Source organism: Canis aureus, chromosome 4 (genome assembly GCF_053574225.1).
Source record: "Canis aureus isolate CA01 chromosome 4, VMU_Caureus_v.1.0, whole genome shotgun sequence".
Classification (NCBI taxonomy): Eukaryota; Metazoa; Chordata; class Mammalia; order Carnivora; family Canidae; genus Canis; species Canis aureus.
Window position 1 is genome coordinate 1,668,967 of NC_135614.1, and position 27,212 is coordinate 1,696,178.

The window sequence follows — 27,212 nt, forward strand, 5'->3', positions numbered from 1 at the left end:
ATTTTCCTCAAAAAGTAATAATTTTTATATAATTTTTGATTGAGAAGCCAGGAGAAAGTAGAAAGCAAATTTGCTTTTATTTATTTATTTTTTAAGATTTTATTTATTTATTCATGAGAGACAGACAGAGAGAGAGAGGCAGAAACATAGGCAGAGGGAGAAGCAGGCTCTATGCAGGGAGCCTGATGTGGGACTCTATCCTGGGACTCCAGGATCATGCCCTGGGGTGAAGGTGGCGCTAAACCACTGAGCTACCCAGGCTGCCCGCAAATTTGCTTTTATAGGAGGTTGAAATGAAAAAACTCTAAAGGCATAGTAGCTATAATCAAGATGGCATGTTCATGTCAGTGGTGGGTATAATATTGGTAACAATATTGTATTTGAGTATTCAGAAGTTATATAGATAAGAAACCAATTACTAAATATCACAGTAGGTATTCATTAGTGGTAAACAGCAGAAAAATCAAGGCATGCTTAAGAAGCTGAGCATCTCAAAAGTTATCATTTGGAAGTCACAGACAACTAGTTGGCAGTGCAGCATTTGACAATCATATGAAGTTTAGGCAATAAAATCATTTTACTAGTGCTGTAATAATAGTAATGTAGATAACTAGTAATGTAGGTGATGGAGTTGGGTATTGTAAGGTTTTTGTTATTAGATTATGTTAAATATGATATACAGATCATCATGGGATAGTGAGAAAATTCTAAAATGATATGGGGGAAACTGGCCATTGACTTGGAAAAAATATTTTAAGTAGGGACCAATTAATTTGTTTTAATTTACACAATGTTTATTTCCTACATGTACTGCTACATTCCATCAGAAAATGTTCCATTTTTTATGATAATTCAACAAACAAAACACATTTATTTGAAAAAAATTCTAATGTTTAGGCTTTTAACATATAAATACAATGTACAAAATAAATACACTGCACAAAAACCACCCACCCACAAATTGCTGTGTGCATTTCTCAAACACATAACCTATATAAAAGTACATCCTATACATTGTTCTGATGTTTTCAGCTCTAGGTAACAGAAAAATTTGACTTTGTAAAGTACCAGCAGTAACTATTTTAGGCTCTCTGAGCCTTATGATCTGTGTTAGAACTACTCAACTCTGTTCTTTTAGTGCTAAAGGCAGCCTCAGGCAAAACAGAGACAGATGTTTTTTTTTTTTATTAGTTTTCTAATAAAATCTTATTTATGGGCATAAATTTGAATATAATTTTCGTAGGTCACAAAATAGTGTTTATTTTTTTCCATCTATTTAGAAATGTAAAACCATTCTTGGCTGTAGGCTACAAAAATGGGCTTTGGGTCACATCTGAATATCTGAATCATTTGTTGGAAAATGCACAACCAAGCCAAACCAAGGCACTATAGCAATAAAGTGAGTGATCCATGTTGGTAGCCAACCTTTTTTTTCCAGCATAACTCAAGAAATACAAATTATAATTTTAATAGTATCTAACATATGCTTTACTTGTGTCTCAGACACTATTCTAAGTGCTCTAAAAATATTAACTCATTTATACCTCAAAGCAATCCTAATGTTATCACTTCTCTTTTATAGAAAAGGAAACAGAGGCACAGAGAGGTTAAGTGGCAGTCCCCAGGCTGGAATTTGAGCCTTGGCAGTAAGAGCCCAGAGTCCACACTTTTAACTACTACCATGTTGCTTCTACTATGAAGAAAAAAAGTAGTGATCAACATTCTTAAAACATTCATACAAAATTCTAATGCAGATAGCTCTGCAATCTGTTAAAACATCAACAGTAAGATAAGTATTACTTCTTTACATAGCATTATTTGTTTTTATTATAGAGTGTTTCCAGCTGTTTTTAAAAATAATTCTGGTCTTTTCTTATGAATAAATGTGTTCCTAACGTAAAATTTGGCTGACCATGAGACAGTTGAAAATTTTACAAAAACACATTTAGGTTCTTTCTGAAGGATTAGTTCAGTAACATCTACATTCATTTAAAAATGCCAGGAAATAGAAAAAGATGCATTACAATTTTAAAAGAACATCACACTTAAAATACACATAAGAGTAACAAGAGGAGTCAACGCTGAGATGTAATGTGAAATACCCTCACATACATGAAAACTACTGAACCAAGGCTACATATTTACCTGTGTACAATTATGGATGGGCTCTACATGCACATAAACATCCATAAGCTGTCTTGTAGTGCACTGACACACATTAGTTGTACATACTAAAGGATTCTTCACATGTTTGTGAGGATGTCCCCTGGTTTTCTCAATGTGTTTGTGCTTTTTTAAAAGCTTTAAATATCTAGACATTTGTAGGTTTCTTTAAAAAAATACTCCAGAAAACAAAGCCCCTCAGAATCCAGTTGCTACAACATGACTTCGGGTGTTACTCAGTATAGATTGTCTCTGAATTTTTGTTCGGAAACTTTCACATATTTGAAATGCCTACAAAGGTTCTATCCTGGCATCAGAGATCTGAAGTTCACTGAAACCTCAATTCTCAATAAAACCTTCTGTACCTGTTACAATCTGTGCCTTTGAGTGTTCCAAGTCCACATGGTGTAAAAAGTTTCTGAATGCTCAGGAAGGATACTGGTAGGAGCTTCTTATTTGTGAGCTTTTGGATGGTTGCCCTGACAGAAAATTTTTCTGACATTGAATTTTTGTTATAGGATTTCTCTCATGTGATTTCTATGTTATGCAGTATAGTGTGACTTCTAAAACATTGGTCTCCCTCATGTTTTACTATTCGTTGGTTGTCTAAGACTTAGTGAAGTCTGACATATGGTAAAAATCTCTCCCTTATAAAGAATTCCTGTGTATTTCCTTTCTGTCAAGAAAGACTGAAATTTTTCTAGATAGATGATATTCCTAATTTTTTAGTCTTGTGTGAATTATCCAATTATTCTGAAGGATGACTGCCTAAAAAATTCCCACTTCATATTTATCAGCTTTTCCCCTCTGTGTGTGTCTTCTGATGTGCAGTAAGTTTTGATTTCTGAATAAAAGTTTTCCTACATTCCTGACATTCATAGGGTTTCTCCCCTGTGTGTTTTCTCTGATGTATGATAAAATGTGACTTCTGAGAGAAGGATTTCCCACATTCCTTACATTCATAAGGTTTCTCTCCCGTGTGTGTCCTTTGATGTAATCGGAGGACTGAATTCACAGAGAAAGATTTACCACATTCATGACATTCATAGGGCTTCTCCCCTGTGTGTTTTCTCTGATGTTTAGTGAGGTCTGATTTATAGTAAAAGTTTTTTCCACATTTATTACATTCAAAGGGTTTCTCCCCTGTGTGAGTTCGCTGATGTACTGTGAGGGCTGACTTCTGGTAGAAACATTTCCCACATTCCTTACATTCATAGGGCTTCTCTCCTGTGTGAGTTCTCTGATGAGTTTTGAGGTGTGAATTTCTGGAAAAGAATTTCCCACATTCCTTACATTTATAAGGTTTCTCCCCTGTATGTGTTCTCTGATGTACTGTGAGGTGTGATTTCTGGGAAAAGGATTTCCTACATTCTTTACATTCAAATGGTTTCTCCCCTGTGTGTGTTTTCTGATGTACCATGAGGTATGCCTTAACATAGAAGAACTTCCCACATTCGTTACACTCAAAGGGTTTCTCTCCTGTGTGTGTTTTCTGATGTTCTACAAGGTGTGGCTTCTGGTAGAAGGATTTCTCACACTGATTACATTCGTAGGGTTTCTCCCCTGCATGAGTCCTCAAATGTCTACTAAGAGATGACAGGTGATAGAAAGTTTTCTTACATTCTTTACATTCATAGGTTTTCTCTCTGGTGTGAGTTTTCTGTTGTACTGAAAGATCTTCATTTCTAGAGCCAGATTTGTCACATTCCCTGGTTTTGTTCTTTGAATGAATATGCTGATGTATTACGAGGATAGACTTCTGACAGAAGGACTTCCCACATTCATTGCATTTATGGATTTTCTCTCTGGCATGAGTTTGCTGTTTTTTTGTGAGTTCTCCATTTCTAGAGAGAAATTTCCAAATTCAATAATGTCTAAGGCATTCTAGCTAAGAACCAATCTCTAGAGATTTTTCCCATATTGATTAGATTCATATTCCCCACTATGAATGTTCTCTGACAGACATTGTTGTTTAACATTTGGTAGAGGGAACGTTCCCTTGCATTGTATCCAGACTCTCTCAAATGCCTGAGATCTACTTTGTGTACCAAAGCCTCCCTTACTGTGTAACTCAGAAAAATTAAAAGGCTACTTTAAAGTTTGAATCTCTTGGTCCTAAATAAGATCTCCATTATGGAAGAGAGCTTTCCCATTTGCATTATATGTTTTGGAATTCACTTCAGTGTTAGTTTTCTCACATTTAATATTAACTAGTGCTTTCCCACTTCCAGTACTCCTATCAAGACTTTCTTATTACAAGGCTTCTAATCTTAAAACTGAAATCTTGGACTTGCCTTGAATTTTCGGTTCGGCTTTCCTGGTATCTTGCTCCTAGGTCATGAATTTTCCATAGGTCTTCTACAAAGGAATCCAAAATTTAATACCATATAAATCTTAATGTATTATTATGGTTGTAGAGTTGATTTTTAGGCTTCAGGTCAATCTCCCCAAATAAAGGACCTCTCAAATGCAAATTTCCTCTATCCTATTTGTTTAGAAAAAAACATAAACATTAAAAACTTCTGTAGCAGACCAGGGAAGAAATGTGGTTATAAACCAAGTACCTCTAACACTTTATAAAATGGCCTTAAAAACTCAGAGGAAATGTTAAGGAAAAAAAAATGGGGAGCAGAGAACAAAAGATATTCAGAGTACTGCTGAACAAGACTCAGAATGCTGTAAGCCCATGACAGACAAGGAAAATTAGTAGATACTTGTGTTCACTGGAAATATCAGGAGAAGATGAAAGTGGATGAAAAGCTAACAGGTCTTTGTCAGCTGAGATCTAATTTGCTGGGATATTTTAGCAGACTATAAACTTCTACTTGATTTCCTCTGTATCCATAATGACAGTTTAAATGCTAATGCTTGGTGGAAGGGGAGAAGGGCGGGGGGTGGGAGTGAATGGGTGACGGGCACTGGGGGTTATTCTGTATGTTAGTAAATTGAACACCAATAAAAAATAAATTAAAAAAAAAATGCTAATGCTAAAGTGATTTTGTGAGAACATCAGTTTCCCGGTCAATGGAAGAAGAGTTCTACACTTTGGGCTCTCACTCTCCATCTAGCTGGCTTAATTTTCACTGGGACAGTAGATTCAGGAATGCATATATGCAAAAGGAAAGATGACTAAAATGCATAGTGCAAGCCATCATAAAACAGGATGAACTCCCCTTTGCAGCAGAGATTTTCAAGCCTGACCACCAAATACTGCATGTCCAAAGCAGTGCTATCCACCACTCAACACCAGTCTTACTCTGCTTTCATAGTTTAGTTCCCACATCACTGCTTCTATTTACTGCATACGGACTTGTACAAGGCTCACTGGGACACAGAGGAAACGAGATCCTGTGTGTCTGTGGTCTTAAGAAAGGATGAGCCCTTGCAGGAGTTACAGAGAAGAAGACTGCCTGTCTCTTGTTAATGCACATTGTCTTTCAACAAATATCTAGTGTACAACTAATAAGTACTGGCATTGTTCCTGGTCCTGGCAACATGTAAGTGGACAAGTCAGAAATAAAGAAAGCATTTAAGGAAGCAGATCATCCTAGTTGCTTTTTGGTTTGTTTTTAGTTTTTTAAATCTTAGTGTTAACAACGCTCCATGTAAGGTATGGTAGATTTTAGAAGGGATAATTAGTACTTTGTGTGAAAGACAGACCTTATCTAAAAGGAAGTACCAACTCTGAAATAATATAATTGATGAAACGCATAAAGATTTATAATCTGAATTTAGAGTTTAAAGAGAGAATAAGAAGTTAATAAAACTGGTGCTGAGACATTGTTAGTAAAGGGAGAGAAAAGGCATTTGGAGAAAAATTTATCAGCAGATTCAAGATTTAACACTTTTAAGATTATAGTGTTCTAGAATTCCCAATATCTGTAATTCTAGAAAATAGACAAAAATTGAAGAAAAGGTTAGGTAGAGGTTAGATATTCTATACAGGAAAGAAAAGTAACTATTTTTAAAAGTCTGGAACTTATTAGAAGGAACTTCTGTGGAAAAATTAAAACTCAAAGTGTGATTTATGTTGCTTGCATATGCTCATCAAGTGTCCTTGGTCATTTCCAGAAGTATCCAGCATTTGAATATATTTCTGAAGGCAAAAGGCATCAACCACCTCACTAGCAACAGAGGCCACATAGGTCCTCACTCACCTGGGGAATTCCAATGTGGAAATTCTACTTCCAGTATCCACGGTTGTTTTCCTTGCTTCAGCTTGAAGACTGCATTCGGCTTATTCACATGGTAACCTATTCATGGAAAAGTATATAATATAGATTACTTGGAATTTAGGGACTCTGAAGGATAAGGAAGTACCATTTTAGGAGAACAATAAAGGTCCCACTTAGGCTTGGCATATTTAGATTTAGATTTTTTTCAGTGGGGAGGGTTGGGACACAAATTTTTTTTCTCATACCCAAAATGGATTCATCAACCTTGACCTCAGAAACAAAGCTAATATTTTGCAGTCCTGCAGAGACCTTTCCCAGCAACTGGGAAAGGAAATGCAAAGTACTGGTAGTTACATATGGGGAAGTTTTTCTCACCCACTGAGATTAGGTGACCATAGTTCTCTTGCATCACTTCCCTGTATAAGGTCCTCTGAGCAGCGTTCAGTAACTGCCACTCTTCCCGGGTAAATTCCACAATGACATCCTTGAATGTTACTGGTCCCTGTAACAACATATTTACAGTTCAAACTGAAGTAATCAGAGTAGAGTACTGCGAAAAAATTCACATAAACTAGCTGGTAACAGTGCCAACTATAAAGTTTCCTCTAGAAACTTAACATACTTTGCTACATAGATGAAACATTTAATGTGTATTTACTGAGACGCCACCCATGCCTGGAACTCTTGTTGGAGATACAAAGATGAATGAAAGCAATTATTCCTGCTGTCAAAGAGCTTACAGTCTGACAAGGAGGCAAAGATGTAAATGTATGAATGTAATATGTATAGCTGGTACTCTGACAGTATCTTGTATGTACAACATACAAGATGGTCACAATGCGGATGGGTATTTGCATTGTGTATTATCAAGTCAGATTTTATTAGGTAAAATAACGAACTTGTGGAATAAAGAAAAGAGAATTGGCAAAGGCTTGATGGTGACAAACTGCAAATTTAGGAAAATAACAAATAAGACAGCATACTATGGGAATAGGAAAAATTAGTTAGAAGGCGATACACATCAGTCAGGTAAAAGAACATGGAATAATTCTGAATGTGACTGTAGGCCATAAAATACAGATTTTGCATACTTAATTGGTACCTGCTTATTAATATATATTTATAATTATTTATTAAAAATTGACACGTTTTGTTTTTCTGCTTATAAGAAAGAAAAATATAAATATTCTATTTCACACTATTGTTACACTTTGTGGGCTGTCCTGCACATCTTTGGGATGGTCACCCATTCACTCTGTACAGGGAGGCACTGAAGAAACGGATGTTAAGTACTAGAGTTACAGGAGTAGACTGGTAGTTTAGTGTTTTGAAAATTAAGTAAATTAAGAGGCATGTGTGAACGATAAACATTTAAAATAGCAGGAGTGGGGACAAGAAACAACTTCACTGGAATTGAATAATTACTGAGAGAAGACGGAGGTTAACTCCCACAGTATCTATATAGTTTGATAATAGCTAGAACCATAATGCTAATTATTTTCAGTCTCTCATTTTTGTTGATAGGACTATATAAGACTGAAATTTCCTCCAATCATTGCTTTGCTTATATTCTATAGAATCTGGAATATAATGGGAAAACTTGAAGAATTCCTTTGCTGAATATAAATTCTTGCTTCATACTTTTTTCTTGAAAACATTGTCCTGCTATTGTTTTATACATATGTTGCTAATAAGAGTTATGTCAGTTTTATTTTTTCATTGGTGAGTGATGTGGACTTTTTTCCTGTGACCTAGAGGACTCTTTTTTTTCTCTACTTTTGAATAAGTCTAGTAGTTTTATTAGAATCTCTCTTGGGTGTTTACAATTCTGGGTCAGTTCTCTCTGGCACACAGAGCCTTTTCAATATGTAATTCAGTTTTTCTTTTATGGAAAGTTTCCTTGGATTAAATATTAGCTTTCTTCCGCTATTTAGGTGTTGTTATACAGGGATTCTACCTTAGCTCCTATTTGTTACTCTCTCTTCCTCATCCTTGTCGATTCTTACCACCACTCCCTCCCCCACTCCATGGCCTCTTTCAGTTCTCCTTCTACATATCATTTATCATACTTTCATTTATCTTCTCCCGCAGATGCACTGTAATTTAATCTGACAGGATTTTCTTTTCTACTATTTCTTTCCTGAGTTAATTTGCTTATATTTTATATTCACTTGTTTTTCTCAGTTTCTGAGTCTTTAACCTCTGGATTTTAAAGTTATTTTACATCTGAAACTCCTTAATATTGGAAAGCTGTACTCTCCTCCGCTTTGTTTGTCTAGGGGAGGAGAAAGGACATCAACTGAATAAATGTCAATTCATACATTCTACTTTCTTCTAATTTTAGTATTGTATGCATGCTGAGTAACATTTTTTGATCATGATCTCATTTTATGGTGGGGAGGGATGAAAGTGTTAGCCTCGTCCTTTGTTCAGAAAACTCTCTGTTGGCATAATATATTCACATTCTTGAAGAAAACAGCAGTATGGGGGTGATGTCTTTAGATTCTGTAATAATGTTTTTTTGTTGTTGTTGTTGTTTTTAGGAAACTAAATTTCACCTTCTTGTTTTCTTATTTGCCTTCACTACCAAGCAAACAAGGGATTCGACTTCTTTTCCTCTGTGTTGCTAACTTCTTAAAGCTGCCATCTGTGTTACTGCACACATTCTAAGTCCCTTCTTTTTTATTTCCAGTGCCAGTACTTGGACCCCACTATCTCAGACCTCTCCTCCATCTCCCCAGTCAGGGTGGGTTGGGTGCCTCTGCTTGTGGCAATGCTCACTTGATGTTTTGTTGCTTTACAACTATGACATCACCATCAAAATTTTTCTCTTCCATCAGTCCCCTCCTGACTTCCTGCTGTGGGGTAAGCTCCAAGCTGCTTTTGCCCATGACAGTGATCTCTCAATTTATACATGAACAGAGGTTTGTCTTCCTAGCTATATCATAGGAGGAGATTGTGCGGTGTGTAGAAACATTTGTATTTTGCCAACTAACATTATTCTGTGGCAACTAGGAAATCCATAAAGGAAAACTGGAAAACAAGAAAAAGAATCAGTTGGGCAGGAGGAAGCAATGAGCTGAATTCTGTTCACACTGTGAAGTGACCGTGGCTGGAACTATCCATATTGGCAGAGATACATGTAAGTAAATTTCCACAAATAATATTGTCACATGTATAGAAAATCGGGATTCCAGAAGAGTAAAAAAAATAAAAAATAAAAAAATAAAAAATCTAAAAGCAACAATATTCAAGGTTATGGTAGGAGAAACTAGGCCAAGACTGAAACCTGACAGAACTTTTCTAAATATAAGGGCAGGCCAGGAGGAGAGTGTTTAGGAAGCCAAAGAAAGATTCACAACTAATGGGCAGTTATAGTTCAAAACTCAAATGTAAAAGTCCAAGGTAGAGTAGCTTGGTAAGTGCACAGCAAAGGAGTAAAAGCTGTAATCATTGAGCATGACAATTTGAGAAATTATTGGAAGACTTAAAATTCATTAGGGAAGAGAAACCAGCTTTTGGACACATATCCTAACAGCTCAGGAAAACATCTTTGCTCAGAGTCAAAGGGCTGGAATTTGATAAGGACAGCAGAATGACTGATTTAGTAGGGAAACTGATCAAAGCAAAGCTTGTGTGATTCCTTGTTCCCACTCCCACCTCCTTTATTTATTTATTTATTTTTTAATTTTTTTTTAATTTTTTATTTATTTATGATAGTCACACAGAGAGAGAGAGAGAGGCAGAGACATAGGCAGAGGGAGAAGCAGGCTCCATGCACCGGGAGCCCGACGTGGGATTCGATCCCGCGTCTCCAGGATTGCGCCCTGGGCCAAAGGCAGGCGCCAAACCGCTGCGCCACCCAGGGTTCCCCACCTCCTTTTTTTAAACAAAAACAGCATTTGGTAGAAAGTAAAAGCTGGTGAAATGAGCTCACCATATAAGGAGAGGCATTCAGGGGCTTGTAGTATGGAAACAAGCAGACCAAAAGAGAAACACAAAACTATGTTCTGCGCACATAGACATTTTATTCCTTTTTAATACATATGGATTTCTTAAAAGGCAACACTTGTGATGTAATACTTCTAAGTACTATGTTTTTATAGTATAGCTGTATCACGTCAGCAATTAAGAGAATAGCTAAGAGAATAAGAATAAAGCTGACATGTGACTTGGTTCTGACATATGCAGAACCAAAGATGAAGAAGTATCTTCAAAGTTCTAATGGAAAAGATTCTGAATCTAAACTTTCGTGTCCTGCAAAAATTTTCATTCAAGGATAGGAAAAAAAAAAAGTTTTCATAAACATAAAGGTATTAAAATCATACAAAACTATGTACATTTTCTCCAAAGAACTAGACTATGCATAAAAGAAAACAAGAAAGAAAAGCACGTGGCAAATGAGAAATAACAGCTAACATTACTAAGAACCTACTTCTGGTATAGCCATAACAGGAAGCTGTGGAAGTTAAATTGGATTGCTTTCAGAGACACTGAAAAGAACTGGTCTGTTCTGTAAACTAAACAATCACATTGTCCTTTCTAGATACTGGTAAGTATGTTAGCAAGATACATCTTTTCATGGAATATGCACTGATGGACCATTTTCTGTCCAGAAATCTTAAAATAACTGAAATCATACAAAATAAATTCTCTGACCACTGCTGATTTAAAATTAGAAATTAGTTGAATCTGGTGGCTCAGTCCATTAAGTGTCTGCCTTCAGCTCAGGTCATGATCCCAGGGCCCTGGAACAGAGCCCCACATTGGGCTCCCTGGTCAGCAGAGAGTCTATTTCTCACTCTGCCCCTCCCACTGCCCATGCTCTCTTGCTCTCAATTAAATAAATTAAATCTTTAAAAAATTAAACTTAGAAGTCAAAGGAAATAATAACAAAGTTATCTGGAAAATTGCCAAATATTTGAAATAATGTTGAGCACTTTGTTTAGTGTTACTGGAAGACAATGACAAAGTTAGTTCCCTGAAAGATTAAGAAAATTGATAGTTATATCCAGTATGACCATGAAAACAAGTTAACAGTATCAGAAATGAAAAGGGGAACAATTCCTTCAGCCTTACAAATATTAAAAGACTAATAAAGCAACACTATGAGCAATTCTAAGCCTATAAATTTGAGAATTTAGATGAAATGGACTAATTGCTGGAAAGTAACAAAATTCCATATCTCACTCAGGAAGAAATACCTAAGCTGAGTAGTCCTATATCTCTAATAAGTAAATTGCCTTTGTAGTTAAAAAGCTTTTGAATGTGAATGATGTCACAAGAAATGGTAAAGTAGAGAGCTTCAAAAATGGGTCCCTCCACTGGGGCAACCATTAAGGTACTGACAAAAATCAGCCATTTCAGAACTCTAGAATCTAAGCTTTAAAAACTAATGAAAAACTTAGAGCAACGAGGGATGTACTTAAGAAAGCAGCTGCTAAATTTGAAGAAAGCATTGTGGTGTTTCTGCTTACCCACCTACCAACCCCCTCTCCAGTGTAGCAGGGGCAGTACGGACAGGGCCAGCGTTCTTGGTGCAGCTTGACAGGGTTGAACAATATAGACTGTGTTCAAAATCCGCTGTGTTTTGATCTGTCTAGTGGTTTCCTGGTGGATGAGTGCAGAGGCTTGCCTTCATTTTGTCCTTTTAAGGCTGGAATGGCATTCTGGGCCAGACTCCGTTAAAAATATGTAAGGACATATACTATCTGTGGCCATGTGGAGCAAGGGGTGATAATGGAACAAGCACAGACAACTCCAAATGCCCAGGAAGGAGGAAGGTGAGGAGGAAGATACTAGGCAGAACAAGGGCTTTGAAGGACTATAGTGCATAAACCAGGGAATCCAGAGAGCAATGTGCATGCCCAGGGCTGGACACAGGCTCAGAAAACACTTGAGAGAACACTACGTTTATATGCATCTCTAATTTTTGGACTCTTCAAAAGAGGGGAAGGCTAAGGCAGAAGGGTAGGCAGCCTGTGTTGAAGGAGTGCCCTATCTTAGAGCCAATCTATAAATATCAAGTGAGTATTTGATTTTTCTTTTTGGTTCCAGAAGTTTAAGAAAATCTGTCAGATCACTAGATAACCATTGAGATAATGGTACAGAAATGACAGTGACCACACATGACAAGGAATATAGTGTTTGAAAAATTGTGCAAGTAAACATGAACAACTATAACCTTTAGCAAGCAACAAAAGCAAACCCTGGGGAAGTGGATAATTTGATTTCCAGAGTAACCACATTATAATATTTAAAATATTATACTTTTTAAAAAAGATTTTATTTATTCATGAAAGACAGAGAGAGAGAGAGAGAGAGAGAGAGGCAGAGACCCAGGAAGAGGGAGAAGCAGGCCCTATGCGGGGAGCCTGATGTGGGACTCGAACCTGCGACTCCAGGATCAGGCCCTGGGCTGAAGGTGACGCTAAACCACAGAGCCACCCGGGCTGCTCCAAAATATCCATACTTTAACAAAAAGTTATAAGGCATAAACAAGTTGGCCCATTTGTAGGAAAAAAAAAATTGATCGGAATCATCCCTGACCTAGTAAATATATTGGTTTACTATAAAAAGTTCTTTTAAGTATGCTCAAAGGGCTAGAGGAAACCATGGACAAAGAACTGAGGGAAACTAGAACAATGTATGTACATACAATATCAATAAAGAGAAGTTATAAAAAGAAACCAAGAAGAAATTATGAAGTTCAAAGGTACAATAACTGAAATATAAAATTCACTACAACAGATCAAAACAACAGATTTGAGCAGGCAGAAAAATCTGTAAAATTGAAGATAGTTGAAATGAGTCAGTCTGAGGAGCAGAAGGAAAAAAGAATAAAGACAGACAGAACCTAATGAACTGTGGGGGCACTAATACCCATAATGACAGAAGCAAAATGGGAGTCCCAGAAAGAGAAGAGGGAGGAAAAGAGACAAAATATTTGAGGAAATAATGGCCAAAACTTCCCAAATTTGATGCTAGACATAAATCTCTCCATATAGGAAACAAAATGAAGTACAAAAAGGATAAACTCAAACAGCTCCATACAATACATTTTAATCAAATTGTCAAAAGTCAGAGACAAAAATCCTAAGAGCAGCAAGATTCTCAATATGATTAAAGCAGATCTCTCAACAGAAACCGTAGAGACCAGAAGGCATTATGAACATTAAAATGCTGGGAGAAAAACTTGTCAAATGAGAATTCTGTATCCAGCAAGACTGTCCTTCAATAATGTAGGAGAAATTAAAAGGCATTTGAAGATAAAGCTAAGTGATTGGATACCTGGATGGCTCAGTGGTTGAGTGTCTGCCTTTGGCTCAGGTTGTGGCCCCAGGGTCCAAGTCCTGCATTGGGCTCACCACAAGGAGCCTGCTTCTCCCTCTGCCTATGTCTCTGCCTCTCTCATGAATAAATAAAATCTTAAAAAAAAAAAAATTGAAGCTGAGGGACTAGTAGACCTGCCCTACAAGAACTGCCACGGGGTGGGGGGTGAGGGGGTGAAGAAATACCAAAGGGAGTTCTTTGGATTGAAATGAAAAGACTAGACAATTTTGGGCCAGATGAAGAACATAGGTAAAGGAAACCAGAGATAAATATGAAATCTGTATTATTGTGGTTTTTTTATTTCTTCATTTTTTTATATCCTATATGGCTTTTAAAAGTCAAATGAGGGGGGGGAATCCCTGGGTGGCGCAGTGGTTTGGCGCCTGCCTTTGGCCCAGGGCGCGATCCTGGAGACCCGGGATCGAATCCCACGTCCCCCAGGGCATGGAGCCTGCTTCTCCCTCTGCCTCTCTCTCTCTCTCTGTGTGTGACTATCATAAGTAAAAATTAAAAAAAAAAAAAAAAGTCAAATGAGGGGGGATCGCTGAGTGGCGCAGTGGTTTGGCGCCTGCCTTTGGCCCAGGGCGCGACCCTGGAGACCCGGGATCGAATCCCACATCGGGCTCCCGGTGCATGGAGCCTGCTTCTCTCTCTGCCTCTCTCTCTCTCTCTGTGACTATCATAAAACAAAACAAAACAAAACAAAAAAATTAAATAAAAAAAATGAGGGGAGCAGGAGCAAGATGGCGGAAGAGTAGGGTCCCCGAGTCACCTGTCCCCACCAAATTACCTAGATAACTTCAAACCATCCTGAAAAATCTACGAATTCGGCCTGAGATTTAAAGAGAGAACAGCTGGAACGCTACAGTGAGAAGAGTTCGCGCTTCTATCAAGGTAGGAAGACGGGAAAAAAGAAATAAACAAAAGGCCTCCAAGGGGGAGGGGCCCCGCCAGGAGCCGGGCTGAGGCCGGGGCGAGTGTCCCCAGGACAGGAGAGCCCCGTCCCGGAGGAGCAGGAGCTGCACCGACCTTCCCGGGGGAAAGGGGCTCGCGGGGAGGTGGAGCAGGACCCAGGAGGGCGGGGATGCCCTCGGGCTCCCGGGGACACTAGCAGACACCTGCGCCCCGGGAGAGTGCGCCGAGCTCCCTAAGGGCTGCAGCGCGCACGCGGGACCCGGAGCAGCTCGGGGGGCTCGGGGGCGGCTCCGCGGAGGGGGCTGCGGGGCGGGAGCGGCTCGGGGGGTTCGCGGCGGCTCCGCGGAGGGGGCTGCCGGGCGGGAGCAGCTCGGGGGGCTCGGGGCGGCTCCGCGGAGGGGGCTGTGGGGCGAGAGCAGCTCGGCGGGCTCGGGGGCGGCTCCGCGGAGGGGGCTGCGGGGCGGGAGCAGCTCGGGGGGCTCGGGGCGGCTCCGCGGAGGGGGCTGCCGGGCGGGAGCAGCTGGGGGGGGCTCGAGGGAGGCTCCACGGGGGGGGCTGCGGGGCGGGAGCGGCTGTGGGGGGCTCGGGCGGTGGCTCCGTGGAGGGGGCTGCGGGGCGGGGCGCGAATCCAACAGCACAGGCCCGGGAGCACAGGGAACCAGGACACAGCCCAGGATCCCGCCACCCCCAGGACAGGCAAAGGCCAGTAGGGCCCAGGACAGCAAGGACGCTCGTGCCACGAGCTGAGCAGATCAGTGGCCCCACCCGAGGAGCATCCAGGCCCCTGCAGACTGAGAACTCAGTAGTTACTGTGGGAGCTGACTCCAGGGCTCCAGAGCTGGCTGCAGCCACTGTGTTCCTCCAGGGGTCTCACAGGGTAAACAACCCCCACTGAGCCCTGCACCAGGCAGGGGGCAGAGCAGCTCCCCCAAGTGCTCACACCTGAAAATCAGCACAACAGGCCCCTCCCCCAGAAGACCAGCTAGAGGGACAAGTTCCAGGGGAAGTCAAAGGACTTAAAGTATACAGAATCAAAAGATACTCCCTCGTGTTTTGTTTTGTTTCTTGATTTGTTTGCTTCCCCCACCTTTTTTTCCCCCTTCCTTTCTTCTTCCTTCTCTATTTCTTCCTTTTTTTTCTTCCTTTTTTTTTTCTTTTTCTCTTTTCTTTCCTTCTTTCTCTCCTCTCTTTTCCTCCTTTTCCCAATACAACTTGTTTTTGGCCACTCTGCACTGAGCAAAATGACTAGAAGGAAAACCTCACCTCAAAAGAAAGAATCGGAAACAGTCCTCTCTCCCACAGAGTTACAAAATCTGGATTACAATTCAATGTCAGAAAGCCAATTCAGAAGCACTATTATACAGCTACTGGTGGCTCTAGAAAAAAACATAAAGGACTCAAGAGACTTCATGACTGCAGAATTTAGATCTAATCAGGCAGAAATTAAAAAATCAGGGATCCCTGGGTGGCGCAGCGGTATAGCGCCTGACTTTCGCTCAGGGCCCGATCCTGGAGACCCGGGATGGAATCCCACATCCAGGTCCCGGTGCATGGAGTCTGCTTCGCCCTCTGCCTGTGTCTCTGCCTCTCTCTCTCTCTCTCTCTATCGTAAATAAATAAATAAAATTTAAAAATCAATTGAATGAGATGCAATCCAAACTAGAAGTCCTAATGATGAGGGTTAACGAGGTGGAAGAATGAGTAGGTGACATAGAAGACTAGTGGATGGAAAAGAGGGAAACTGAGAAAAAAAAGAGACAAACAATTAAAAGACCATGAGGATAGATTAAGGGAAATAAACGACAGCCTGAGGAAGAAAAATCTAAGTTTAATTGGGGTTCCCGAGGGCACCGAAAGGGCCAGAGGGCCAGAATATGTATTTGAACAAATCCTAGCTGAAAACTTTCCTAATCTGGGAAGGGAAACAGGCATTCAGATCCAGGAAATGGAGAGATCCCCCCCTAAAATCAGTAAAAACCGTTCAACACCTCGACATTTAATAGTGAAGCTTGCAAATTCCAAAGATAAAGAGAAGATCCTTAAAGCAACAAGAGACAAGAAATCCCTGACTTTTATGGGGAGGAGTATTAGGGTAAGAGCAGACCTCTCCACAGAGACCTGGCAGGCCAGAAAGGGCTGACAGGATATATTCAGGGTCCTAAATGAGAAGAACATGCAGCCAAGAATACTTTATCCAGCAAGGCTCTCATTCAGAATGGAAGGAGAGATAAAGAGCTTCCAAGACAGGCAGGAACTGAAAGAATATGTGACCTCCAAACCAGCTCTGCAAGAAATTTTAAGGGGGACTCTTAAAATTCCCCTTTAAGAAGAAGTCCAGTGCAACAATCCACAAAAACAAGGACTGAATGGATATCATGGTGACTCTAAACTCATATCTTTCAATAGTAACACTGAACGTGAACGAGCTTAATGACCCCATCCAAAGGCACAGGGTTTCAGACTGGATAAAAAAGCAGGACCCATCTATTTGCTGTCTACAAGAGACTCATTTTAGACAGAAGGACACCTACAGCCTGAAAATAAAAGGTTGGAGAACCATTTACCATTCGAATGGTCCTCAAAAGAAAGCAGGGGTAGCCATCCTTATATCAGATAAACTAAAATTTACCCCAAAGACTGTAGTGAGAGATGAAGAGGGACACTATATCATACTTAAAGGATCTATCCAATAAGAGGACTTAACAATCCTCAATATATATGCCCTGAATGTGGGAGCTGCCAAATATTTAAATAAATTAATAACCAAAGTTAAGACATACTTAGATAATAATACACTTATACTCGATGACTTCAATCTAGCGCTTTCTACACTCGATAGGTCTTCTAAACACATCTCCAAAGAAACAAGAGCTTTAAATGATACACTGGACCAGAATGATTTCACAGATATCCACAGAACTTTACATCCAAACGCAACTGAATACACATTCTTCTCAAGCGCACATGGAACTTTCTCCAGAATAGACCACATACTGGGTCACAAATCGGGTCTGATCTCATACCAAAAGATTGGGATCGTCCCCTGCATATTCTCAGACCATAATGCCTTGAAATTAGAACTAAATCACAACAAGAAGTTTGGAAGGACCTCAAACACGTGGCGGGTAAGGACCATCCTGCTAAAAGATGAAAGGCTCAACCAGGAAATTAAAGAAGATTTAAAAAGAATCATGGAAACTAATGAGAATGAAGATACAACCGTTCAAAATCTCTGGGATGCAGCAAAAGCAGTCCTAAGGGGGAAATACTTCGCAATACAAGCATCCATTCAAACATTCAAAAACTGGAAAGAACTCAAATACAGAAGCTAACCTTATACATAAAGGAGCTACAGAAAAAACAGCAAATAGATCCTACACCCAGCAGAAGAAGAGAGTTAATAAAGATTCGAACAGAACTCAACGAAATCAAGACAAGAAGAACTGTGGAACAGATCAACAGAACCAGGAGTTGGTTCTTTGAAAGAATTAATAAGATAGATAAACCATTAGCCAGCCTTATTAAAAAGAGAAAGAAGACTCAAATTAATAAAATCATGAATGAGAAAGGAGAGATCACTACCAACACCAAGGAAATACAAACGGTTTTAAAAATATATTATGAACAGCTATATGCCAATAAATTAGGCAATCTAGAAGAAATGGACGCATTCCGGGAAAGCCACAAACTACCAAAACTGGAACAGGAAGAAATAGAAAACCTGGCCAATAACCCAGGGAGGAAATTGAAGCAGTCATCAAAAACCTCCCAAGACACAAAAGTCCAGGGCCAGATGGGTTCACAGGGGAATTCTATCAAACGTTTAAAGAAGAAACCATACCTATTCTACTAAAGCTGTTTGGAAAGATAGAAAGAGATGGAGTACTTCCAAATTCGTTCTATGAGGCCAGCATCACCTTAATTCCAAAACCAGACAAAGACCCCACCAAAAAGGAGAATTACAGACCAATATCCCTGATGAACATGGATGCAAAAAGTCTCAACAAGATACTAGCCAATAGGATCCAACAGTACATTAAGAAAATTATTCACCATGACCCAATGGGATTTATTCCCGGGACAGAAGGCTGGTTCAACACTAGTAAAACAATCAACGTGATTCATTATGTCAGCAAGAGAAAAAACAAGAACCATATGATCCTCTCATTAGATGCAGAGAAAGCATTTGACAAAATACAGCATCCATTCCTGATCAAAACACTTCAGAGTGTAGGGATAGAGGGAACATTCTTCAACATCTTAAAAGCCATCTACAAAAAACCCACAGCAAATATCATTCTCAATGGGTAAACACTGGGAGCCTTTCCCCTGAGATCAGGAACAAGAGAGGGATGTCCACTCTCACCACTGCTATTCAACATAGTACTGGAAGTCCTAGCCTCAGCAATCAGACAACAAAAAGACATTAAAGGCATTCAAATTGGCAAAGAAGAAATCAAACTCTCCCTCTTTGCCGATGACATGATACTCTACCTAGAAAACCCAAAAGCCTCCACCCCAAGATTGCTAGAACTCATACAGGAATTTGGTAGCATGGCAGGAACAAAATCAATGCCCAGACATCAGTGGCTTTTCTATACACTAACAATGAGACTGAAGAAAGAGAAATTAAGGAGTCAATCCTATTTACAATTGCACCCAAAAGCATAAGATACCTAGGAATAAACCTAACCAAAGAGGTAAAGGATCTATACCCTAAAAACTATAGAAGACTTCTTGAAAGAAATTGAGGAAGACACAAAGAGATGGAAAAATATTCCATGCTCATGGATTGGCAGAATTAATATTGTGAAAATGTCAATGCTACCCAGGGCAATTTACATGTTCAATGCAACCCCTATCAAAATACCATGGACTTTCTTCAGAGAGTTAGAACAAATTATTTTAAGATTTGTGTGGCATCAGAAAAGACCCTGAATAGCCAGGGGAATTTTAAAAAAAGAAAACCAGATCTCGGGGCATCACAATGCCAGATTTCAAATTGTACTACAAAGCTGTGGTCATTAAGACAGTGTGGTACTGGCACAAACACAGACACATAGATCAATGGAACAGAATAGAGAATCCAGAAGTGGACCCTGAACTTTATGGTCAACTAATATTCGATAAAGGAGGAAAGACTATCCACTGGAAGAAAGACAGTCTCTTCAATAAATGGTGCTGGGAAAATTGGACATCCACATGCAGAAGAATGAAACTAGACCACTCTCTTGCACCATACACAAAGATAAACTCAAAATGGATGAAAGACCTAAATGTGAGACAAGAGTCCATCAAAATCCTAGAGGAGAACACAGGCCACACCCTTTTTGAACTCAGCCACAGTAACGTCTTGCAAGATACATCCACGAAGGCAAAAGAAACAAAAGCAAAAATGAATTATTGGGACTTCATCAAGATACGAAGCTTTTGCACAGCAAAGGATACAGTCAACAAAACTCAAAGACAACCTACAGAATGGGAGAAGATATTTGCAAATGACGTATCAGATAAAGGGCTAGTTTCCAAGATCTATAAGGAACTTATTAAACTGTACACCAAAGAAACAAACAATCCAATCATGAAATGGGCAAAAGACATGAAGAGAAATCTCACAGAGGAAGACATAGACATGGCCAACATGCACATGAGAAAATGCTCTGCATCACTTGCCATCAGGGAAATACAAATCAAAACCACAATGAGATACCACCTCACACCAGTGAGAATGGGGAAAAGTAACAAGGCAGGAAACCACAAATGTTGGAGAGGATGCGGAGAAAAGGGAACCCTCTTACGCTGTTGGTGGGAATGTGAACTGGTGCAGCCACTCTGGAATACTGTGTGGAGGTTCCTCAAAGAGTTAAAAATAGATCTGCCCTACGACCCAGCAATTGCACTGTTGGGGATTTACCCCAAAGATACAGATGCAATGAAACGCCGGGACACCTGCACCCCGATGTTTCTAGCAGCAATGTCCACAATAGCCAACTGTGGAAGGAGCCTTGGTGTCCATTGAAAGATGAATGGATAAAGAAGATGTGTTTTATGTATACAATGGAATATTACTCAGCTATTAGAAATGACAAATACCCACCATTTGCTTCAACGTGGATGGTTCTGGAGGGTATTATGCTGAGTGAAGTAAGTCAATTGCAGGACAAACATTATATGTTCTCATTCACTTAGGGAATATAAATAATAGTGAAAGGGAATGTAAGGGAAAGGAGAAGAAATGTGTGGGAAATATCAGAAAGGGAGACAGAATATGAAGACTCCTAACTCTGGGAAACGAACTAGGGGTGGTGGAAGGGGAGGAGGGCAGTGGTGGGGGTGAATGGGTGACAGGCACTGCGGGGGGCACTTGACAGGATGAGCACTGAGTGTTATTTTTTATGTTGGCAAATTGAACACCAATAAAAAATAAATTTATAATTAAAAAATTTAAAAAAATGAAAAAAGTCAAATGAATACAGAAGTATAAATATATATTAAGAGGCATACAACATACAAATATATGTTACAACAACAATATGAAGGGGGAAAAACAGAGCTACATTTCAGTTTTTCTATGCAACTAAAGTTAAGTTGGTATCACTTCAAACTAAATTGTTATAAATTAGGGATATTAATAGTAATCTTCAGTGTAACGGCTACAAAACTTTAAAAAATAAAAAAAGGAAATGAGTACATCAAAATGAGACACTCGAAAAAAATACAAAAAATTTGACAATCTTGGCTGAATTAAAGAAGATATTAGGCATATAGAGAATAAATGTCGAATTGCACAAGGAATTTTTTTTGGGTTTATCTTGGTTAAACTGAGATTATAAATTTTGGAGGCAGAATAACAGAGTCTTTCTCATAATAATGTCCGTGGGGGTACCTGATACCATTGATGATATTAACCTGGATCAGTTTGTTAAGGGAGTTTTTGCCAGTTTTCTCCACTGTAGAGTAACTGTTTTTCATACTGAATTATTTCTTTTTTCATACAGTATTCTTTAAAAGCAATTCATTACTCCAGCCCATACTCAAAGAGGGATAGAATAAGCACTACCTATAGGAGTTGGCAATATCTACGTATATTATTTCTAATTCTTCATGTAGAGGAGTTCTCTTTTCTGCCCGTTTATTTTTTCATTTATTTATATCATTATGGCCTCAAATATTTAATGCTTTGCGTTAGAATCAAATAGTGAGTTATTTATTTTGTTGCTTAAATTTTTCCAGTTTGCCCATGAGAAGATGTTTCATGTTGGCTTCTATGTTCATTTGACATGTCCCCATCATTCGGTTTCTGAGCACATACTTTTTGATACTACAAAACTATCTGGGCTTATTTTATATTTTTCTACCCTCGCCCTAAAATCAGTAATTTCTCCATGTTATTCAGGTCCCATAGTTTTTTTTTAAAGATTTATTTTAGAGTGTGTGTGCAATCAGGGGTGGGTGCAGAGGAAGGGGGACAGAGAGAGACACACACAGAGAGAGAATCCTCAAGCAGATTCCCCCACTAAACATGGAGCAGGATACTGAGTGTGGAACCCAATGCAGAACTTGATCCCAGGACCCTTAGATCATGACCTGAGCTGAAATCAAGAGTCAGCTGCTTAATAGACTGAGCCATCCAGGTGCCCCTCTGGTTCCTTTTTATTGGCAAATAGTGTTTAGAACTAAGATCTGTGTGCTGGGTATGTTCATTGCTTCTAGGGTGTCACTGACTATAGGTATTCTCAGCAGAGTTAGTAAATATGTATGTATATTAACTCATGTATACATGTCTGTAATCATTTCTATATCTATTTGTATACATAGCAAGGAAATATATATTAAGGTAAGTTAGATACATTTGTTTTTCAATAATGGAGCTGGAAAAAAATGAGTATCCATATACAAAGAATGAACCTTAGCCAAGAACTTAAACTTTGTATAAAAATCAACTCAAAATGAATAATAAACCTAAATGTACAATGTAAAACTATAATATTCTTTGAAGATAGGAAAAAGTCTCTGTGACCTTTAGTTAAGCAAAGACTCATCAAATACAACACTAAAAGAATTTAGAAAGAAAAAAATCTAGAGGTCAGAAAAATTTGCTCTGTGAAAGACACTGTTGAGTGAAAAGTGTAGGCACAGATAGGAAGAAAATATTTGAAAACAACAAATCTAAGAGATTATTTATATCCAGTTCATATAATAACTCTCAAAATCAATAATAAAACAGTCTAATTTAAAAATAGACAAAAAATTTGAATAGACACTCCAAAAGGAGATATATGTGGGTAGCAAATAAGCACACTAAAACATTTTCAATGTATTAGTCTTTAGGAAAAATGCGAATTAAAACCATAATGAGATACCACTACATACCTATCAGCACAACTTGAAAAAAAAACCTGACAATACAAAATGGTGACAAGAATGTGAAACAAGTAGACATCTGTACATTGTGGTAGGAATACAAAATAGTACTGTTGTTTTGGTAAACAGTTTGGCAGTTTCTTATAAAGTTAATCAGAATACTTAATATGACCCAGGCAAACACATGCATAGGTACTTACCCAAGATAAATGAAAATCCATGTACACACAGAAATCTAAATGCAACTATTTATAACAGCTCCTTTTATAATTGCCACAAAACCGAAACCCAAATGTTTTTCAAGTGGTGAATGGGTTAACCAAGTGGGTACACAGATACAGCTCAATACTATTTAGCAATAAAAAGAATGAACTGTGAATACATTCAACATGATTAAATCTCAAATGCATTATGCTAAAAGAAAGTTGGTATTCTCAGAAAACTACATATTATTTAATTTATATGATATTCAGGAAAAGGCAAAATTATAGGGTTAAAGAATAAATTGGTGATGGCCAGGATTAGTTTTGGGGGTTCCAAGAGAATTTTGGGGCATATATAGCATCACTGTGGTTATGATTATATGCTTTTATGCATGTGTCAAAACTCACTGAAGTGTATACCCAAAAAGTGAATTTTGCTGGAATTTAAAGAATAAAGACAATAAAACAGCACAAAACAAAAATGACTTCATACCTATTAGGATGACTACTTTCAACATAACAACAACATAAAAGCCCAGTAAAATACCAAATATTGGCAAGGATTGAGAGGTACTGGAAATCTTATACATTGCTGGTGAGGATATAAAATAGTGTAACCTCTACAGAGAATACAGAAAGCCAGTTCTCAAAAACATAAACACAGAATTAGCATATGATTCAGCAATTCCACTCAAGTTGCACATCTATAAGAACTCAAAGCAGGGACTCCAACAGATATGTGTACACCAATATGCATAGAAACATTAATAATAGCCACAAGGTGCAAAAAACCCAAGTGTCTATCACCAGATGAATGCAAAAAGAGGAGGCTGGGAATATATTGGTGGAATAGGAGGACCCTTAGGCTCGCCTCCTCCCTTGGTACAACTAGATAAAACTCCCATCAGTGTAAATAAACCAAGAAAACAACCCCAAGACTAGCCGAACAAACTCCACAACTAAAAGGAGAGAAGAGGCTGCATCACAGAAGGTAAGTATGAGCATAAACAGAAGTTAACTGGATGCAAAAGGAAAGATGGAACTCATTAAAAAGTGTAAAATCTTGATTTTTAATAAAGAATGTCAATAGCAGGGATGCCTGGGTGGCTCAGCGGTTGTGCATCTGCCTTTGGCTCAGGGTGTGATCCTGGAGCCCCAGGATCGAGTCCCACATTGGGCTCCCTACATGGAGCCTGCTTCTCCCTCTGCCTGTGTTACTGCCTCTCTCTCTCTGTCTCTCATGAATAAATTAAAAAAAAACTAAAATCTTAAAAAAAAAAAAAAAAAAAAAAGAATGTCAATAGCAAAAAAAGACAAATGCATAAACAAAATGTGGTAGATAGAAATAATGGAATATCATTTAGCTTTTAACAGGAAAGAAATCCTGTCACATGCTACATGACCGGTCTTAAAGACATTATACTGAGTGAAATATGCCAGTTAAAGGGCCAAATACTGTGTGATTCTACTTATACAAGAGACCTAGGATAGTCAAGTTTATAGAGGGAAAGTAGACTGGTGGTTCCCAGTGGAAGGGAGAATAAGGAGTTATTGTTTAATGGTTACCATTTCAGTTTTTCTGGGGCACCTGAGTGGCTCAGTTGATTATGTGTCTGCCTTCAGATGAGGGCATGGTCCTGGAATCCTGGAATTGAGCCCCACATCCGGCTCCTTGCTCAGTGGGGAGCCTGCTTCTCCTCCCTCTGCCCTTCTCCCTACTCCCTACTACTTGCTGTCTCTCTCTGTCAAATAAGCAAATAACATCTGTAAAATAATTTTTTTTAGTTTTGCAAAATGAAAGCAGTTCTAAAGATGGATGGTGGTGATGACTGTACCATAATGTGAAATGTACTTAATGCCACTGAACTGTATAGCTGAAATTGGTTAAAATGGTAAATTTTATGTAGATTTTCCACTATTAAAAAATAAACGTAAAAAACCACAACTCAGAAAACATGCTAAAAGTGGCTGTATGAAAGCATCAAATATATGCACCAAAATTGGAGGGATCAAGATCCTAGAAAAAAATAAGAGTTTTTTTCTATACCTTTAATTTGAATTTTCGGGACATTTTCAAATTTCATAGAGCAGAAAGTAGCTGAGAGCTAGCATCCTGACCATAGGATAAAAAGCTGGTTCTGAATGTAATATAGTAAGACAAAAGAGAAGCGGGTCTCACACTAACAATAAGAACAATCCCCTAACTTAGAAAATTACAAGTTTTCTAAAACCTATCAGAGAACTGAGAATCCAAAGATGAACAAAGGAAAAAAACTCAGAAGAGATGAATACTCCAGAAAAGAAAAGAAAACCACAATGACTCATTTTTAGGGGTAAGTAAAGGAGAGAGGGAAGTAGTCCAACTCAACAAAATGTTAATGTTTGCTTATGGATTTCTGTGGTTTATTAGAATCCCTGCAGACTCCAGTTACAACAGAAGTGAACACCAATCTGCTGTTTGATACAGCAGGTGACTGGGGGTTTCACATTCAAAAGGTCCCTAAATTATGGAATCCTAGTATCAGCAGAACTCTTTTTTTTTTTTCTTTTTTTTTCACTTGCCGCCAAATGTTTCAAAGTGATCAGTTTATTTTAAGTTGGGGAAGCAGTTTCTGGAACCAAATAGGAAGCTCCATAATCAATATGAATGGTCTGAAATATAAACAGCCACCAGTCTTCCCCATAGGCCTCTACTGAGTATACAGCAACAACCCTCCAAAGGTTGGTAGCAGAGCACCATGGCAGGAAGAGATGTCTCAGATGGTGAAAGCTCTGCAGGGTAGGAACTTCTCAGTCACCCAAAGGGAGGCTGGTGGCTAGACTATAGAGCACATCAGTGGAGCCTCAGTGGTGCTCTGATCCCAAGCTCAGTTGAAGGGAAAGCCTTGATCCTGCCCTTAAACCATTTGAAATCATTAGTGAACTGAATCTAACTAAAGTCCATGGTCAGTTCAACTACCTATTAGATTGACTTGGGAACCAGACAGAAGAAGGGATATGCCGTTTTTCTGGAGCTGGAACTTTGATCTCTACTTTTATAAGGTGTCTAGCACATAAAGAATTATGAGACATGCAAAAAAAGTAGAAAGTGTTCATACATACCAAAGAAAGAAGGCTTTTGAAGCAGATAACCTAGATGTTGGGATTAGCAGATAAGGATTTTAAAGTAATTATAATGAAAATTAAATGACCAGGTAACAAAACAGACAATATAAATGAAAGAATGGAGAACCATAGCAGAAAAAGAACAGAACAGGAACTTTCAGAATTAAAAGATACCGTATTAGAAGTGGATTTTATGGGCTTATGAATGAAAGTGAATTGAAAAAAAGAAGGAAACCATGAACTTGAAAAATCAGTTCAACAGAAATATTCAAACTGACTCAAAAAACCCCAAACTAAGTAGAGCATCTGAGACATTTGCGTGTTATTTATATTGTCTCTAACATTTGTGTGTAACTGTAATATTAGGAAAAAAGAGAATGGGACAAAGAAAATACTTGAAGAGTAAGTGGTTGAGAACTTTCTGAAATGATGAAAGGCAACAATCCATAAACCTTTATTGACCTCGAGGGATAAATCCAAAACAAATGATAATTATGCACATCAAAATCTAACTCTTGAAAACTAAGATAAGAGGAAAATCTTAAGCACTGGTGGAGGAAAAAAGACACGTTATTTTCTGTTGAGTAACAAGATGAGGAATGATATCAGAAACAGCAGAAGACAAAGGCATCCTATAAATGCAGAAACAAAACTTGAAGTATAGTTTTATATTTGACAACAATATCTTTCGCAAACCAAGATGAAATAAAGACATTTTCAGAAAGATAAGCAAAGTGAATTCGTCACCATAACTCCTGTGCTACATGAAATGATAAAATAAGTTGCTTAGGCTGAAGGGAAAAGATATCAGAGAGAATCCTAAACCTGTAGGACAGAATACAGAGCACCCAAAGCACAGATACTTGTACAAACATAAAACACTATTTTATGCACGCATGCACACATCCACAGACATATACGTTAAGTTACTTTTAAAAAAAATTAATACTGATTA

The 27,212-nt window shown here is 38.6% G+C and overlaps 1 protein-coding gene across 4 annotated transcripts in view; it reads right to left on the reverse strand.

The window, feature by feature from the left end:
• Nucleotides 1-772: 772 nt before the first annotated feature.
• The window catches only part of ZNF25 (zinc finger protein 25), a 35,019-nt gene continuing 8,579 nt past the window's right edge, over nucleotides 773-27,212 (reverse strand). For all 4 annotated transcript variants that reach the window (XM_077894368.1, XM_077894366.1, XM_077894367.1 and 1 more), the window contains 4 exons: nucleotides 6,714-6,840; nucleotides 6,321-6,416; nucleotides 4,458-4,521; nucleotides 773-4,007 (listed from right to left, as the gene is read on the reverse strand). In XM_077894368.1, coding sequence (XP_077750494.1) covers nucleotides 2,957-4,007; nucleotides 4,458-4,521; nucleotides 6,321-6,416; nucleotides 6,714-6,747 — 1,245 coding nt within the window. In that variant the 5' untranslated portion in view covers nucleotides 6,748-6,840 and the 3' untranslated portion in view covers nucleotides 773-2,956. The remainder of the gene's footprint in view (nucleotides 4,008-4,457; nucleotides 4,522-6,320; nucleotides 6,417-6,713; nucleotides 6,841-27,212) is intronic.